Here is a 17,467-nt window from a genome sequence, read left to right on the forward strand (position 1 = left end):
TTATTTGAAGCAGAACCTTTTTAGTTTTTTTCCGATAGGCTAAGGCTTTGAGTTGTTATGCTTTGATTGGCAGTAAATTAAGAGCCATTTTTTTGTCTCTGATTTTATTAAATAAATAGAATTTCAATAGCCAATTTAAGAGGGCTAACAAACTACCTGTGTTTGCAAAGGATATTATCCATGTTGAGGATTTTGTGGGCATTGTAACATCACCCAACAATGATTACTATTCAAGATGTATACATTCTAAAGGAAAATTCCTTATAATATTCTATTTTAAACTATTGTTGCCCTTTGCAACATGTGACAGGCCATAGCAATAGGCAAGAAGATTCTTAAAGTATATATTTTTTGATTCAATTTGTTTAAATGGCAGCCGTTGACAACCTATTGCTGTTTTTCATTCTTAAATGCTATTTTCCAATTGGAGCTCCTATTCACTGTTTAAATTAGTTTCTATTGAATAATTATAACCACTGTGAGCATATGGAAAATATCAAGTGTGATGAATAGACAGGAAATGTGTATGTTTATTTTTAACATGGTACATCAGATAATGGTATGTTTTACATTCCCTCACTGGTAAATTATTGGCCCCGATGTGTTGCAAGTAGTACTTCAGATGTTTTTTTATGATGAGCCATAGCAGAAGTTTGTAAGCAAAGCACAAAACTGATGATTTCAGCATACTTTTCCTGACCTTCACACTAATTAGTTTCAATCTCAAATTCCTGGCAAATTTCATTGAATGAAAGAAAACAAGAAATTCAACAGTACAAGTTAACAACTATGACATGTTTTAATTAAAAATACTATCAATGCTCAGAATGATCATGTAATTTTTAGAAACAAAATAAAAACAATCTTTAAACACTGAGCTCTTCACTCTTGCATTTCTAATTTCCAGTATGGGATTCCTAAATGTAGAATTCTCTTACAAGTTATAGTTAAATACCTAAATGATCCAACCCTCTGTTTATTTAATGACATCAGTGTCAAAAAATTGACTCATAATTTACTGTCAAAATAACAACAAGCACCGTCGTTTTACCAAAATGAACAATGCTCTTTGGGCAAGGAACTTATGTATAGTTAAAAACAGAAAGCTGTTCTCTGAGAGGAACTATTCTGCTCCTAGCTATATTTAAACAAGGTACCTTGTTTGTCTCAACAGGGAAATATAATAAAATCTTGACTGCTGCCCATGTTCATTCCCACATCCACCCCTTACAAATTAGCCAGACTCTCCAGGACCTTTAAAATGGCCAAACCACAAGGAAAAGTGAGTTGTAAACAGTATCTAGCCTTGCATCATATCTTGAATTCCTGATAATGTTAAAGAAAATTTAAAAATAGCTCAAAGTGATTTAATTAATCTTAAACATTTTTAAACTTAATGAATTTACTGCTAAAAGTAGTTTAAAACATAACGCTAAAGAAAAATAAACCACTTATAAACACTTGTCCTTTTAATCAATATTAGTGGCATTTAAAATAAGCAAAGTCAGGAATGCCTGACCTACAGTCCATCCGCCAGGAAAAGCAGGATCTCTCCGGTGGCCACCCAATTCCTGGCATGCTCGAGATGTCAACTGCTCTCTCTATACAAAACTTACCCCTGTGATCTCGAAATGTTCTCTCTCTCTCTCTCTCACCTTAAAACTACACCGGCTAGTTTTAGACTACCCACTTCCATCTCTGAGGTCTTCTGAGTTATTAAACTTCATCCTTTCCAGTGCAACTTCATTGCAGCCCTCTGGACTCAATTCCACATCATTGCACTTCACTTTCTGTATCTGTATCAAAATGACCAGTCATGCTATAAATCATCAATCAGTGATGAATAGTTCATCTATTTTTGCACTTTAATAGTGCAGCCTAATTTGCTGGACATATCCTGAAGTCCTGTGTGTTACAACATTTAACACATCTGTGTTTATATTGTCACATTATGAACCTATGTACTGCAGGACCTTTACAACCTTAACCTCACACTTTCTTTGATAATTCCTTTGTCCTGAACATTTTCTACCTTGCATCTTCAAACCAATTTCTCTCTCTCTTTCCCAGGTCTGATAAAGGGTTTTCAATTTGAAACTTTAGCTCCGAGTTCTCTTTTCACAGATGCTGTTTGACCTGTAGAATGTTTTCAGAATTTTCTGTTTTCATTTCAGATTTCTGGCAATCTTTGTTTAATTGAATAACTAATTTGTGGAATGGATTCTGTGAAGTTAGTGGAAACAATTAGAATTGATCAAATTCTGACAAATTAGACAGATTACTTTAGATAAAAACACTTGTGAAATAGTACAAGTGATCTGATGTGTGAGACACAGCAAGTAAAGCATGATTGGTTTCCAATTAGTTTCTGAAGTTCTTCACTATTGGATTTTCTTCATGTATTTTCTGAATAGTTTATGATCTTATTAATATAAAGTGATTAGCAAGTATCTGAACAAGAAGTAAAACATTTTAGAAATGAAGGATAAATTGCTGTTATAATGTTATAAACTTTTAAATTCAAACACACAAATCATCTCAAGTCTCTAGTTCAAGATACTTTTGAAAATGATTTGCATGAATAGTTTTGTCAGTCTTAAATTATCTTGTCATTGCAATTACATTTTGTCAATTAATAGATTCAGACACTTTGTTTAGAACAGATGCTGGTAAGAGTTAGCAAAGGACCATAGTTTAGAGAATTAATTAAATATTATGATTATTAGCATGTGCCTTCAGCACAGCTAGAAGTTTTATGATGAATGTCTCAAAAAATACTACATACATTCATAACTTTCATTAAAAAAATTGCCTTTGCTTCATTCTTTACACAGATTAAGCATCTCTGCATGGTCTGCATAGATTAGTGGCTTTAGTAAAGTTGTATGTCATTTCTTTTTTACAGACGATGGGTCAGACTCTTGTTCGGACGAGAATTTCCTCTTCAGGATCTCTTGGTGATCTGGGATACATTATTTGCTGACAGTATCACCCTGGATTTAGTTGATTATATTTTTCTAGCAATGATGTTATACATAAGGGATGTCTGTAAGTATATGCATACCAATAATACTTTCACATGGCACTGATGTTATGATAAGAATTGTGAACTATTTTAAGAAATACTTTGTATTATCTCATTGTTGGAATTGGATAAGTATAATTGCAATTCCAGAGACATGAATGTGATGACCAATGCTGAAAGCTGAATTTTCAAGGATACTCAATATTTAGGAAGTATATCAAAAAAGAACAAGAAGTGTGGCTGGTATTTGATCATGCCTGATTTATTTTCCTCTCAACCCCATTCTCTTTATTTAACCTCCCTATAACCTTTGACACCCTTGTTCATCAAAAGCCTATGTACTTCCATTTAAAATTTACCCTGCACAGCTGTCTTTGGCAATGAATTCCACAGATTCACCAACCTCTGGCTAAAGAAATTCTTCCTCATCTCTGTTTTCAAGGAATGTCCTTCTGTTCTGAAGCTGCACTTTTTAGTCCTAGACTCTGCCACCTTTGGAAATACCCTCTGCATGTCCATTTTATCTAGACCTTTTGGTGATATCTCAGATTTATTTCATAGTTTGCCATGAATGAGGTACTGGAAGATTGGAGAGTGACTAATGTGTTTTTCTTTAGGAAGAGTTGCAAGAAAAAGCCAGGTAACTACAGTGAATCTGGCATCAGCGATGGGAAATTTACTGGGGTAACAAAATCTGCCTGCACTTGGAAAGGCAAGGATTTATTAGGAATAATCAGCATAGTTTTGTGCATGGAAAATTGTGTCACTCAAATTTGAATTGAGTTTTTTGAAGTAGTCACCAAGACAATTGACAAAGCAAGCTTATTGGATGTTGTTTCCATGGCCTTCAGAAAAAGTCTTTGATAAGGTCCTGCATGGTAGGCTGGTCCAGTAAGTTGGATCAGATGGGATCCAGGGTAAGTAAGCCAATTAATACATAACTGACATGCTGCTGGAATCAGACAATTGTTTTTCAGATTGGAGTTTTGTGACCATGGTGTGCAACAGAGGTTGATACTGGATCCACTCAAAGTTCAGGGTCCAAAGTAAATTTATTATCTAAGTGCATATGGTACCATATACTTACCTGAGATTCAGTTTTCTTGCAGAAAATTAATGTATGAGATTCATTTTTATACATTTTCTTCAAGTATGAAGTGTTGCCTTTTGGGAAGTTAAGTTTGGCATGCATCAAGCCCCTAAAGAGTGTTGTAGAACCAGAAGACCTGAGGATATATATACTGACTTCCCTGAAAATGCAAGTAACAGATAGATATGGAAGTATGGGTGAAGATATTGACACACTTCCCTTCTTCACTCATGGTGATCCTACAAATGGAGTATGATGTGCAATTCTAGTGGTCTCGCTATAGAACCCTTAAGCTTGTAGGAAGGGTGCAGAAAAGATTCACTTGGGTGTTAGTTAGACTGGAGGTCTTGAATTTTAGTGGAATGCTGGATAGTTTGGAGCTCCCCCCCCCCCCCACGAGTGTAGAAGGCTGAGGGTTACCAAAAGAGGTATATAAAATCATGAGGGGCATACATAAGGTGAATGGTCCAGGGTAGGACAGAGGAAAAAGATTTAAGGTGAGAGGGGAACAATTTAAAGGGGTCTTGAAGAACAGCTTTTCAAATAAAGGGTGGTGAGAGTGTGGAATGAGCTGCCAGAGGAATGATAGAGGCAGGGAGGAATGTTACATAGATGCAGGAAAATGGGACAAGTTCAGATAGGCAACTTGGTCATGTGAATGAGTTATCTCAATGGGTCTGCTTGCACGCTCTATAACTCAGTGACTCTGTTTAGGTGTTCTTATTCAGAAAACACAGCCAAAGCAACAGATGCAGCAAATGGCACAATGGCCTTTTATTGCAAGAGGATTGGATTTTAGAAATAGGGAGGTGTTGTTGCAATTTACAGGGTATCTACATGGCCTTAACTGGAGTCTGGTGCATAGTTTTGGTCCCCTTATTTAAAAATAATATACTGTCTGTGTAGACAAACCAGAAGAGCTTCAACATGCTAATTCCTGGGATGGCAGAACTATCCTATCATGAGCACCTAAAGGAATTAAGTGTTCTTTGGAGTTTACAAGAATGGGGGATGATTTTATTGAAACATGAGAAGAGGCATAAACAGGGTAGATGTCGGGTTCTCTGGTCATTGGAGAAACATTATAGGAGCAATTATTTAAAACTAAGATGAGCAGGAACAGCAATTTCGAGATGGTGGTGAATTTCTACAGTTCACTGCTGCAGATAACTTGGAGACTGTGGGGATTTAATAAGATCTGGGTCAGGCACAGAAAAGAGATGATACTTGGGCAGATCAGCGATGATCAGTTTAAATGACAGGGCAGATTTAACTACCTTTAATTTCTTAAATACTTTCTCAGGATACCAGGCAAAGATTAATTAAGCTCTGCAGAAGTAAGTATTTGTTGCACTGACTATTGATAATTATCACCAGTGATTTGGATGAAGAAAACAAACATAATGTTGATATATTTGATAACAATACAAAGCTAGGTGGAATTGTGAGCTGTGAGGAGGATTCAAAGAGGCACTGATGTCAACTCAACTCTCAGGTTAAGAAGAATGAGGGGTTTTCTCATGAAAACATAAAGCTTCAGTTTGTGATAGGGTATTTCCCTGGCTGATGAGTCAGACTGAGATGAGAATTTTTTCATTTGGAAAAAAGTGTAAGAGAGAGTGCTGCGAGATTATTGACAATTATTTAGCATAGTTCAGATGACACTGCTGTACACTAGCGTTTTCTTTATTTTGTATTATTGTACATAGCTAAGGTCTGCTGATTGGGAGTGAGTGTGATCCTGCTAACCTGAATGTTCAATGCATTGTTCAATAATGGTCTCATTTTTGCTATTGTTGGAGAGGTGTGTACAAAGGATCTTCTCATTCCAACTTTCAGGATTGGGAAGCATTGTATAGAACTTCACAGAGTCCTTATGGTTATCTTTACGTTAGTGTTGCGGTAGTGAAAACTAAAAGCACCTTCAGACTCCTGGGACTGCACATTTCATACATACTTTCATGGTCCCAGAACACATTCTTCACAATTTAAAAAAGCTCACTAATGCCATTACTTTCTGAGAAGGCTGAAGAGAGCTGGACTGTGTACGTCAATATTCACATCCTCCTACGGATGAGTAGTAAAGAGCAGCCTAACATGCTGCATCATTGCATTGTACAGAAACTGCACGGCAGCAGTCAGGAAGACCGCATGGCACCAGCCTACCTGCATCAAGGTAATTTATTCAGAAGGGTGCTGCAAAAAGGGCAGCAACGTCATGAAGGATCCCAGCCACCCTGCTCATGGACTGTTTGTCCCACTCTCATCCGAGAGGAGTCTACATAGCATCCACACCAGTACCACTAAACTCAAAAACAATTCCTCTCTCCAACCAGTAAAGCTGATTGACATCTCCGCCCACTAGCCCAGCCCTCCACCACCACTACTTTATCTTTTCCTGTCAGAGTCACCTAATGTACAGACACTGCTATGTCTAGCATCACTTTATGGTCATTCAATCAATCTATGCAAATAAGTTATCTTACGTATTTTTACTTATTGTGCTTTTTAAATTATTGTGTTCTTCATCTTATGGTGTTTTGTGCTGCATCGGATCCAGAGGAACAATTATTTTGTTAAACTTTGCACTTGTGTGCTGGAATTGACATTAAGCAGTCTTGAAACTTCAAACTTGGTCAGAAAAAGTCCTCTAACCCACATTGCATGCAGACTCTTGGTACAGAAGCCAGTCAAACACTTCCTCTCATTCTATCCCTTTAGCCTGCTAGTTTATTACCTACAAGCACATTTCCAGTTTGTATTTGAAATCACTGATGGTCCTCATAGTCCCAAGGATCTTTTACCCAAAGCATTAATGTTGTGTCTTCACCTGATCCTACTACCAGTAGCTGATGGGACCAGCTTTGTTTTTTGCTTACCTGACCTTATCTGGTACATCGCCATAAAATCTCTCCACAATTGCTCTCTGAGCAAAAGGAAACAACCCCCACACCTCCAGCCTGTAACAGACATCCCTCTTCCTTGGGTCTATGAGGTGAAATCTATTCTACATGCTCAAATAAGTTCACATCCTTCTTAAGTGTGGAAACCAAAACTGAATATGGTTACTGAGTGTGGTTATAGCCTAACTGGAGCTTTATAAAGCATAATTTATCTGTTTTTCCAATCATTACCTCCATCTATGAAGCTCAAGATCCCATATGTTTTGCTTACTCTCAATATGTTCTGCCACCTTCTCTGTACACACCTTCACATATATGTACATATGTGCACCCCCAAGACTCACAGGAACACCTCCACATCCTTTAACACTGTCCCATGAATCTATATTGCTTCTTTCACACCATTTAGCATAGTTTCACATTTCTCTGCAGTACATTCAATTTATTCAGCTAGCTTACTTATGTCTTGTTTCAGTTGCTATCTGCACTGATTGCCACACAGTTAGGATTGGCATTGTAGGCAAATTTAGCAATTTTACTCAATATTCCAATATCCAAGTAATTCATATAAATCTGAAACAAATGGTCTTAGCATTAACCCTTGGGAGACACCGCTGTCAACTGTCCTGCTTTCTGGAGAAGTGCCATTTATCATGACTTGTCTTTTTTTTGTCATTAAGCCAATTTTGTTGTATCCAAGCTGACATTGACCCACCTATTTCAAATGCATGATTATAGATATGGAAAAAAAACTATATAAGAATGAGAAATAAACTTAAGAGCATATTAATATCAATGAATTTAAGATGTTACGTAGTCAAAATTTAAATCACTTGAAAAATTAGATTATAAACACATACATTGTTATGTGGAAGACTGCCACCTTGTGACTAATCATTCCAACCTGATACAAATAACTCACTCTCCTGCATGTCTTGTTATAAATACAGTATATCTTTTGTCTATTGTGTATATATTCTTAGAGAATAAGATTAAAAGCAGACTTTAATAAAGATTGATATCTTATGGTTTTAATTATATTACCTTAGGTAATATTTATATTTACACATACTACAGATGTTTGGCAGATTAAATATCAAAACATGATTCTGACTGATTCATTTTATTAATATTGCTTTAAAATGTCAAGATCATAAGTAAACTATAATCATCTAAGTTTTGTAAAGATGCTGTACTGTGTAGTTTAGCACTTAGAAAGCACTAACTTACATTATTAATGTACCATGTGTTTTTGGCTTTAATGACTTTCACAAAAAGTACAGTAAATGGTCACAAGAGAACAAAAGTATTATGGAAGAGTGAGCACGATAAGCGAGTGCTTCACAAATGAAACCAGATGTATGAAATTACAAGCTGTCGGATCAGAAAGGAAGTGAAGATGATGAAGTGGTTCTCACAGTAGAATATAATTATTTGTTTCAATCACTTTTTTTGCTCATATTTTTTAAATATCAAGGTCTGCAATGACAAAAAGTAAGCAACTGCAGCCAGATGCAGAGCATTGTCATGAATGTTTTTATTCCTATCTTTTTTAACAAACTGCTGTTAATATAGTACATTAACAACCTCTGCTGAAATATTGTCAGATAATTTACAGAACACTTGAACAAAATATATTGAAAGACACCACTATTCTAAGAAAAACCAGTGATTGTTTTCTGTGATTTTGTATTTACGCCCATGTATCTTTACATATCGTTTAATGTGCCATTATATTTAAGCAAAGATATTTTACAAATATAGCACCATGTGCATCATATTTTGTCATTTTTCTGAAGAGTATGATGACGCCCAAACATGTCAGTTAGGAAAAAGCCTTTAACTCCATCTCTTTTTACTTCATCATTTCTCTGTCTACCATAGTTAGCAAAGATTTGCAATAAATTGTGTAAGTGTATAGTTAATGTACATAAATAATTTAAATACAACACTTATACTTTTTGTATTTTCCTCAGTAATTGCAAGTAACTATCAGACTTGCCTTGGATTGCTCCTCCATTATCCTTCTATAGAAGATATACATTCTTTGATCCAGAAGGCACTCTTTTTAAGAGATCCAAAGGTAATAACATATTTTTAAAGTACGTGTTCCTAATAAAGAAGATGTGTATAGAATTATATTGTTCATGAAGTTTTAAGATTTTGATACATAGAGACCTAATTTTAAATAATTAGTAATCTGAAGGAGATGTTTAGTATCAGGGAAATAAATTGAAATTAATTAACATGCAAAATTTTCAATTGCAGATGATATTTAAATTACTGTACTTGCATCTCAGCAATAAATGGCAATATATATGAGTGTATTTTATAAACATATGCATTGCATATGTTAGTGGTACAAGCAATGAAGAGGGATAAAGTTGACTACTAACAGTTTTACTAGAGGGAAAAAACAAGGATATTGCTGTGGTATCATCACTATGGTTTGCTTGTTTTACAATGGTCATTTGCTGGCCTATAAAAGAAAGAAAAATTTCTGAATTATTGTACATTTGAGGGCAGATCTGTAACCAGAGGGGTAATAACTCATCAATTATAGCCTCAGAACGGCAGTCAATATTTGTTTTATTATACCCATGAGCTAAATTTATTTTTCAAATGGGAGATGTTTTCACCCATTTTGAATGGTTAATAGCCTGTGCTTTGTGGTCTGTTCACTGAAGATTATTACCTACTGTCATCAGTTATTTGTCAAGAGTGAAAATATTTTCTCATGTATAATTTTCAGCAAATCATGTATTTCTGAGCAGAACTTTAAGTGCATATTCTAAGCTGTACAGGCCTTATTAACATGAGAACTATAAGTAATTTTCAGCAATTTTCTCTTAAAACTTTCTCCGTGGTATTTTATGTTACTAGATGGCCATTAATTTGGTGTTCAGCCTGTTCTGTGATTTCAGTATGACAGCCTTGGCTCGGTGGTAGCAGTGTTGCCTCACAACTATTGGATTGAGTTGTAGATCCATGACGGATGTTTTTGGCTGATACTTCAGTGCTTTGCTGAACTGTACTAACAGTTTGAACTGAGATCCCAGCTACCTTCTCTGATGTCTAAAAATATACCTTGACATTTTTAGAAAAAGTGGGCAAGTTCTCCTGGTGTTTTGATTAACAAATTATTTATCACATTACTGTTTTTGGAACTTTGGTTTGCATTTAAGGAACAGAAACAAGTCCACCCATTAGCCTGAGATGGGGAAAGTACAAAGGAGAAGAGCAAGGCAAGTTTTTATTACACAGAGCAGTGGGGGCCTGGAATGCGCTGCTGGGGGTGGTGTAAAGGCAGATAGCATAGGAACGTTTCAGGGACTCTAGATAGGAACATGAATATGCAGTGAAGTGAGATTTATGGCCAATGTGCAGGGAAGAGGGATTACATTAATTAGGAGTCATTGATTTAATTAGTTGAATACAACATTATGGGTCAAAAGGCTTGGTCTGTAACTTCTATGTTTTTAAACCTTTTTTTTAAGGATGCCTCATCTTAATTGATAGTAGCATCAGAGACAGAAGTGTGGATTTGTGTTTTCAGATGTTGGATGTTGTACATTGTTCAGTAATAATTAACCTGGCAGAAGAAAATTATTTTTTAAGAAGTAATATATTTAAAGATATACTATTTTTCTAACAGGATAGGACAGGGATTCAAAAAAAAAACAGAACTATATTAAAGGGAAAGTTAGAAAACTAATATTTTCTGGAAAAATGGTCAGGTATTTTCAGTTGCGAATCAGAACTGTAGGGGACTGCAAGAGCAATTAAATGGAAATCTAGAAGTAGGTGCCAGTTATTTCTTGCTCCTCCAGAGGATGTACTGTTTGCAATCTTTCCAGACACATTTCACATCGTTAATAATTTGATGTGAACTTTAACATTTTTACACAATACTCTCTGTGTAAAGACTGCTTAAAATGTTAAGCCTAGTTGAATGTGGTGAACCTGAACTTTTTTCAAATATTTCTAAACAGTCTCTCTAGTAATAGAAAGCTAATTTATAAGACACACAAAGTGCTGGTAAAACACAGCAGGCCAGGCAGCATCTATAAGGAGAAACACTGTCGACGTTTCAGGCTGAGACCCTTCATCAGGTCCGAAACGTCGACAGTGCTTGTGTGTGTTGTTTGAATTTCCAGCATCTGCAGATTTCCTCGTGTTAGCTAATTTATAAGGTATAGTTTCATTCCTCCATTCCTTGAAAATGATATAGATTTTGAAAATGTAAAAATAGCATATTAAAGTTAATGTTATTTCAGCCTCCATCTTAATCTGTTTCAGACTTTCTTTCATTCTTTGTAAAATGATCAAAAAGCATGTTATGATCTATACTTTTACTTCATTTCGAATCCAGAAGACTTCTACAACCTGATTAGCACACTTCAAGCATCCTCTGTAAAAAAAAAAGCACCAAATGAAAAGCCATATTAGATTTAGGGAAAATGATGCCACAGAGCTTGCTAAATCTTTGTGTGTATGGTACTCTAGGGACAGCCGATTTTGAAGTCAGAAGAGAGTGTCATTGCTTTGCTTCTGACTACAAAATATAAACCAAAGGACAGAATTCTTGCTTGCCACATTTTGTTCAGTACATTTTGATTTAACATAAACATAGAATTTTTACCTTATAGATAAATTATTACTGGGGATAGTACAGAAACAGGCCCTTCGGAAAAACCCATCCATGTAGAGCATGATGCGTCTAGAGGCTAATATCCCTTCTATTCCATTCTTATTCAAACACCTGCTCAAATACCTTGTAAATATTGTAATTGCATCTGCCTATATCACTTCCACTGGTAGCTCATTCCATATAATTTCCACCCTATGTGTGAAACATTTGCCCCTCAGATCTCCTTTATATTATCACAAATCTATGCTCTTGAATCTTAGATTCTCCCATCCTTGGAAAAAGTCACTGACTATCAACATTATCCATGCCTCATATAATTTTATAAACCTACATAAGGTGACCCTTCAGCCTCCTATGTTCCAGTGAGAATAATAACAGCCTTTCCAATATCTCCTGATAAGTAAAGCTCTTCTTACCAAGAAATATTCTGGAGAATCTCTTCTGCACTTTTCAAATGCCGCCACATCTTTTCTATATTGTGGTGTCCACAACTGTACACACTATTCCAAATACTGCCAGATCAATACTGCAACAATGACATCCCAATTATTATACTCTTCCTTAGCCTATGAAGGCAAGGTGTTGAATGCCTTCTTCACTACCTATGTTCCTACCCTCAATGGTACCTCTTGCACCTAATAAAGTGGCCACTGTGTGTGCATTTGTAGTCTCTTACTGCTGTGGTCCATCCACGCTAAGATTCGACATGTCATCCATTCTGCATGCCATTGTTGTAACACATGGTTACTTGAGATACTGTACCTTCCTGTCAGCTTGAACCAGTCTGGTCATTCTCCTTTGACTTCTCTCATTAGCAAAATTGTTTTCACCCATAGAACTGCCACTCACTGATTTTTTTTTTGTTTTTTTTTTAACATCATTCTCTGGAAACTCTGGAGACTATAGTGTGTGAAAATCAGCAATTTCTAAGATACTCAAACCACCCCATCTGGCACCAACATCATTCCATGGTCAAAGTTACTAAGATCACTTTTCTTCCCCAGACTGATGTTTGGTCTAAACAACAACTGAACCTCTTGCCGATGTCTGCATGCATTGAGTTGCTGCCACATGATTAGTTGATTGAATATATATATTAATGAGCATATGTACTGCTCTACCTCATAATGTGGCCACTGAGCGTCACCGTAACCAGGGAATTGTAAACCATCCCTGCCATTTCCTATAATTACCCTGTCAGCATTTGACACCCAAGAGTGTATTAACTCACAGTTGTTTAGATTAAATTCAATGTATCACTGCTCCAACCAACTAATCTATTTTGCTTTGTGTTTTTTCCCTATCTACTATTCCACCAGTTTTTGTACCATCATTCTCAACCTAGTCATATATGGCAAATAACAATGGTCCTAGCACTGATCCCTGCATTACACCACAATCCCAGTTAATACTAGGAAAGTCTAATTTCCCAACTACTAAAACTCTATTGTTTTTGCACTAGAAACAACACTAATTCTGAATCTGTGATGGTTTCATCCTTACAAATTATCAGGTCACATCATTGTCAGTAATCATCAACCTGTTTTCCTGAATTTCTTCAATTGATTTTACTGAGATTGCAACTTTGTATATTTAAACCAGTAACAAATTCATAGCTACACAATCTAGGTGAAATGCTTTGTACCAGTGTACTTGGTTCTTTAAAATAAAATAGTTTGTCGGGTCTGTGGCTAAGAATTAGTTTTGGATAACATTGACAAGTACGTTGAACAAAAAGTAGCTCCCTAAGCATTTTATTTTCAAAATTTCTGTGTATACCTTAGTTACTAAGCCAATACAAACTGATTCTGGTCATTTGCCTACAGGAAAGATATCAATAAACTTGATAGAGTACAGAGAAAATTTGGAGAGCAGGAGATTGAGAGGAGATCTTATGGGAGATATACAAAATAATGAGGGGTACAGACAGGGTGAGTGCATACAGGCTTTCCTGCCTCAGGTTGGGTGAGATTTGGGCAAACAAATCTCAATGTTGTATAATTTATATATTCTTTGATAATAAATGTACTTTGAAATGAATACTAGAACTAGAGGTCATAGGTTTAGGGTGAAAGGAGAAATATTTAAAGAAAAATCTGAGGGAGATATTTTTCATGCAGAAGGAGATGCAAGTGTGGAACAAGCTGCTAGCAGAACTGGTAGAGGCATGTTCAATTGAAGCATTTAAGAGTAGTTTAGATAAGTACATGGGTGGGAGAGGTACGGAGGGCTATAGTTCTGGTGCCGGTTGATGGGACAATGCAGAAAACCAGATGGCACGAACTAGATGGTCAAAGTGCCTTTTTCTGTGCTGCAGGGTTCTATGACACTACTTGTCACAAATAAACCAAATTAATTTAAATTAATGTTTTTCTTCTGTAGATTATCAGAATATGTTCTGGAACAGTTGCTAAGCATTTAAAATATTTTGTAACTATCAAACCAAGATTTACCAAAACCTCAGTAAATTGTCTAGAGTTTCTTTGAGCATACTCCTCTTTCTGTGGTACTTATTTTCACCAGATTGTTGAACTTACAATTTTAAAGAAGTATAGAACAATAATGTATAACAGTGAAATTTGATTTTAAGTAAATAGCATTTGTAATATTGAGGTTGAAAGAGCTTATGCTGAAAAGAGTAATTGAAGTAGAAGCAGTAGAGCCGCAAAAGCTGACCTTGATGATTTATGGTTATGCTGCCTTTTAATATGCAGCTAGGCAACCACTGTTGATAACAAATGCTTCACATTGCAAAAATGAGAATAGTAACTAGATACTTTATTGAATAACAAGTGAGCAAAACTAAAACCCATATTATTCTTGAACTCTGGTATTAAATTTTCTGACATTGCCATTTAAGCAGTCAAGCCCATTAATAAGTCTCATTGTTTACATTTTTTAAGCGTGAACTTCATTACTCACTTACAGAGGTATATTTATATGCCAGTGTGTGTATATTTATATACTATGGGTTATGCATTCCCAAAATGTAACTATATTTTTTCAATCATTTGAAGCCTAAAGGGCATATCTCATACTGATTCCTTTGTTTATATTATAATATTAAATATTATATCTCTTGAGCTAAAGTATGGATACCTTAAGCTGCAGCAATACAGTCTGATAAATTCTGCATGATTCCTTTAAGTGTGTCAAGAATGCATCTGCAATGTCTCAAGAGCTCAAAGTTGAAATGTGTTCATTAATACATAGGTCCACTCCAGGCCACAGCAGTGTTGTGTTCATAATTGTTCATAAACCGAACACTTTGCAATTTGGAACTACAGCCGTGAATCAAGTTCCCGCATGGCAGAAGATGCCTGCAGCCCTGCAGCAAATCCATCCCGCCAGTTTCCCGAACACTTGTTCATATTACAGGCTGGACACAAGTCAGCTGTACATAAACAGGGGAGGATGTGTACACTTCAGAATAAAGGAATATTCAGCTTAACATTTTGGTTAATTTCTTTGTGGAATTCTACAAATAATGTGATTTTTCTATTGGTTTGTTATTTGTCCAATTTACATTTTATTTTTAATATTATTATGCTTTACCTCCCTGCATGTAGATACTTCCTAATAATAGCAGCTCAGTCTTTTAAAATAATCCCCTGTAACCTTCATTTCTTTGGGAAATCCAAATTTGTGTCCTCGAATTACTGATCTTCTGTTATTGGAAATAGGTTTTCCTTATTGATTCTGTGAAGATTCTCTGTGATTTTGTGAATCTATCAGATCTCCTCTTAAACTTCAGTGCTGTAAAAAGAACAACCCCATTTTCACTGACAAAATCAAAGTACTGCAGGTACCAGAAAACTGATTACCAAGTTGGAGAGGATCTATGGAGAGAAAACATAGATATATTATAGGTCAATGCCCATTTATCTGGACTGGTAAGAATTAGAGGTAAATTGCTTTGAAGATGCAGAAAAAGGGATGGAAAGAATAAAAGGTAAGGTTTTTGTTGCCTTTCACTTAAATTCTCCATCACAGTCCCATTCTGAATCCCTCAAATCTGCTTCCTGTAACATTCTAATGTAAATTGATAAATATGGTGCAATTATAAAAGTTGGTGAGGGTCAAAGAGGAGATGCTGAATTTTTTTGCCTTCCTGAGGAAGTAAATGTACTGGTATGCTCAACAAAGCTCATCTTCTCAACATTTTGGGTTTTTGATTTCAGATTTCCAACATTCGCATTTTATTTTGGAAAGAAAGTCCTTGCAGGTCAAGCATATCCTGGACCTGATCAGCAGGACCAGAACTTGGTAGAGTGTAATCAGGTCATGCAAGTGGTTCAGAACAAGCTCTGCTCGTGAAACTGCTGAGATGACCTTTGGCAGACAGCAAAGCCACATCCACAGCTTTGCTTTTGCATTCAGGAGCTGAAATCTTTGTTTGAATTTTTAAACACCTAAGCTCCAAAACATTTTTAAATAATTGAAATCATCTCTGTAAAGAGAAATTATTATTTTAAAAATCTTGCTTGACCCTTGCCTTTTTACCTTGCAGCTATAAAATCTTAATTGAAATAAGTGCATTTGTGGATCCTTAGTGAGCTTATTCATTGACATGAGTGGTGGGGAACCTCAGTAAGGTCATATTACACACTTAGAGTATAGTGGCAGAATTTACTGGTGACTTGTCATCTGCAATCTGCCTGTACTTTCTGGACTTCTACATTTGGAAATGCATAGGCCAAAGTTCAGATGCATATGTACTCTCCAGAATGCTGCCAGCATTTTGCCAGTTTTAACCTAACATAATGTATGTATTGCCTGAAAAAGCGGTGCAAGTGTATTCAGTAGTATTTCCAAAAGAAAGTTGGATGAATACTAGGGGAGAAAATAGCTCAGCTGTGAGGAGTAAGACTAATTAGATAGCTCTTCAAAGACAGGATAGGTCAAATGGCCACTTTCAGGACGCTATCATTTTATGAAATCGTTAAGCATCCCTTGCCAATATCTTTAACCTTATTAAATTTATTTAGAAAATAATCACATTTTCATTGTAATATATTACTGATACCAAAATGCCAGTAGGAAAATGTTAAAGGATACCAGGGAGCAACATGTGAACTAATTAAAATTTTACAGGTTCTTTGTCAAGTTTTATTTGTTAAAAATGATCAAGTTCATTAGCTTGATAACAGATGTTTTTTAATAGCCTAATTATAATGACCTTGTTTGTACCCATCAGGTATATAATTTCTCATTGTTGGAATACTGCCCAATTTCCATTGTGGAATATCAGTATCATACTTGCTGTGTTAAAGTACAAAAACATTGCTTATTTAATTTCAAATACTAGCAGTTCAGACATGACACAGTGTATTATATTTTCCTCCAATTACTGTTAAAGGAGATTTCTGACATTCATGGTACAGTATTACTTCCCTAGTATTTATACATATATGTAAGTGGCATCACATCATTTAACAGATCTTATATTTTTTCTTCATCAAGAAACATAAAAAGATAATAGCAGGAGATAAGGGCATTGAATCTGCCATGGTAATTGCTGATCTGATCTAGGCCTCATCTCCACTTTCTTATCTCAATACTTCAAAGCCTCCCCAGCCCTTATTAGCTTGGATTCCTCTGGATTTTCAATGACACCACATATACAGCTCTTAGTGAGAGAATTCCAAAGATGCTTAACCCTCTGAGAGAAGGATTTCCTTCTTGCCCTCATCTTCAGTAAACAGTTCATGTTCCAAGGCCTTTGCCTATTAATTTCAGAAGTCTTTGCAGCATTTATCCCATTATTCCCCCTCATTCCTCCTCAGAAGCAAATATAC

At 35.7% G+C, this 17,467-nt stretch overlaps 1 protein-coding gene across 1 annotated transcript in view; it reads left to right on the forward strand.

Annotated features, from left to right (window-relative positions):
• tbc1d5 (TBC1 domain family, member 5) overlaps positions 1 to 17,467 on the forward strand; it is a 469,693-nt gene that overhangs the window by 346,700 nt on the left and 105,526 nt on the right. The window contains exons 16-17 of the mRNA XM_059972347.1: positions 2,906 to 3,048; positions 8,995 to 9,101. Of these exons, the coding sequence (XP_059828330.1) occupies positions 2,906 to 3,048; positions 8,995 to 9,101 (250 nt within the window). The remainder of the gene's footprint in view (positions 1 to 2,905; positions 3,049 to 8,994; positions 9,102 to 17,467) is intronic.

Source organism: Hypanus sabinus, chromosome 6 (genome assembly GCF_030144855.1).
Source record: "Hypanus sabinus isolate sHypSab1 chromosome 6, sHypSab1.hap1, whole genome shotgun sequence".
NCBI lineage: Eukaryota > Metazoa > Chordata > Chondrichthyes > Myliobatiformes > Dasyatidae > Hypanus > Hypanus sabinus.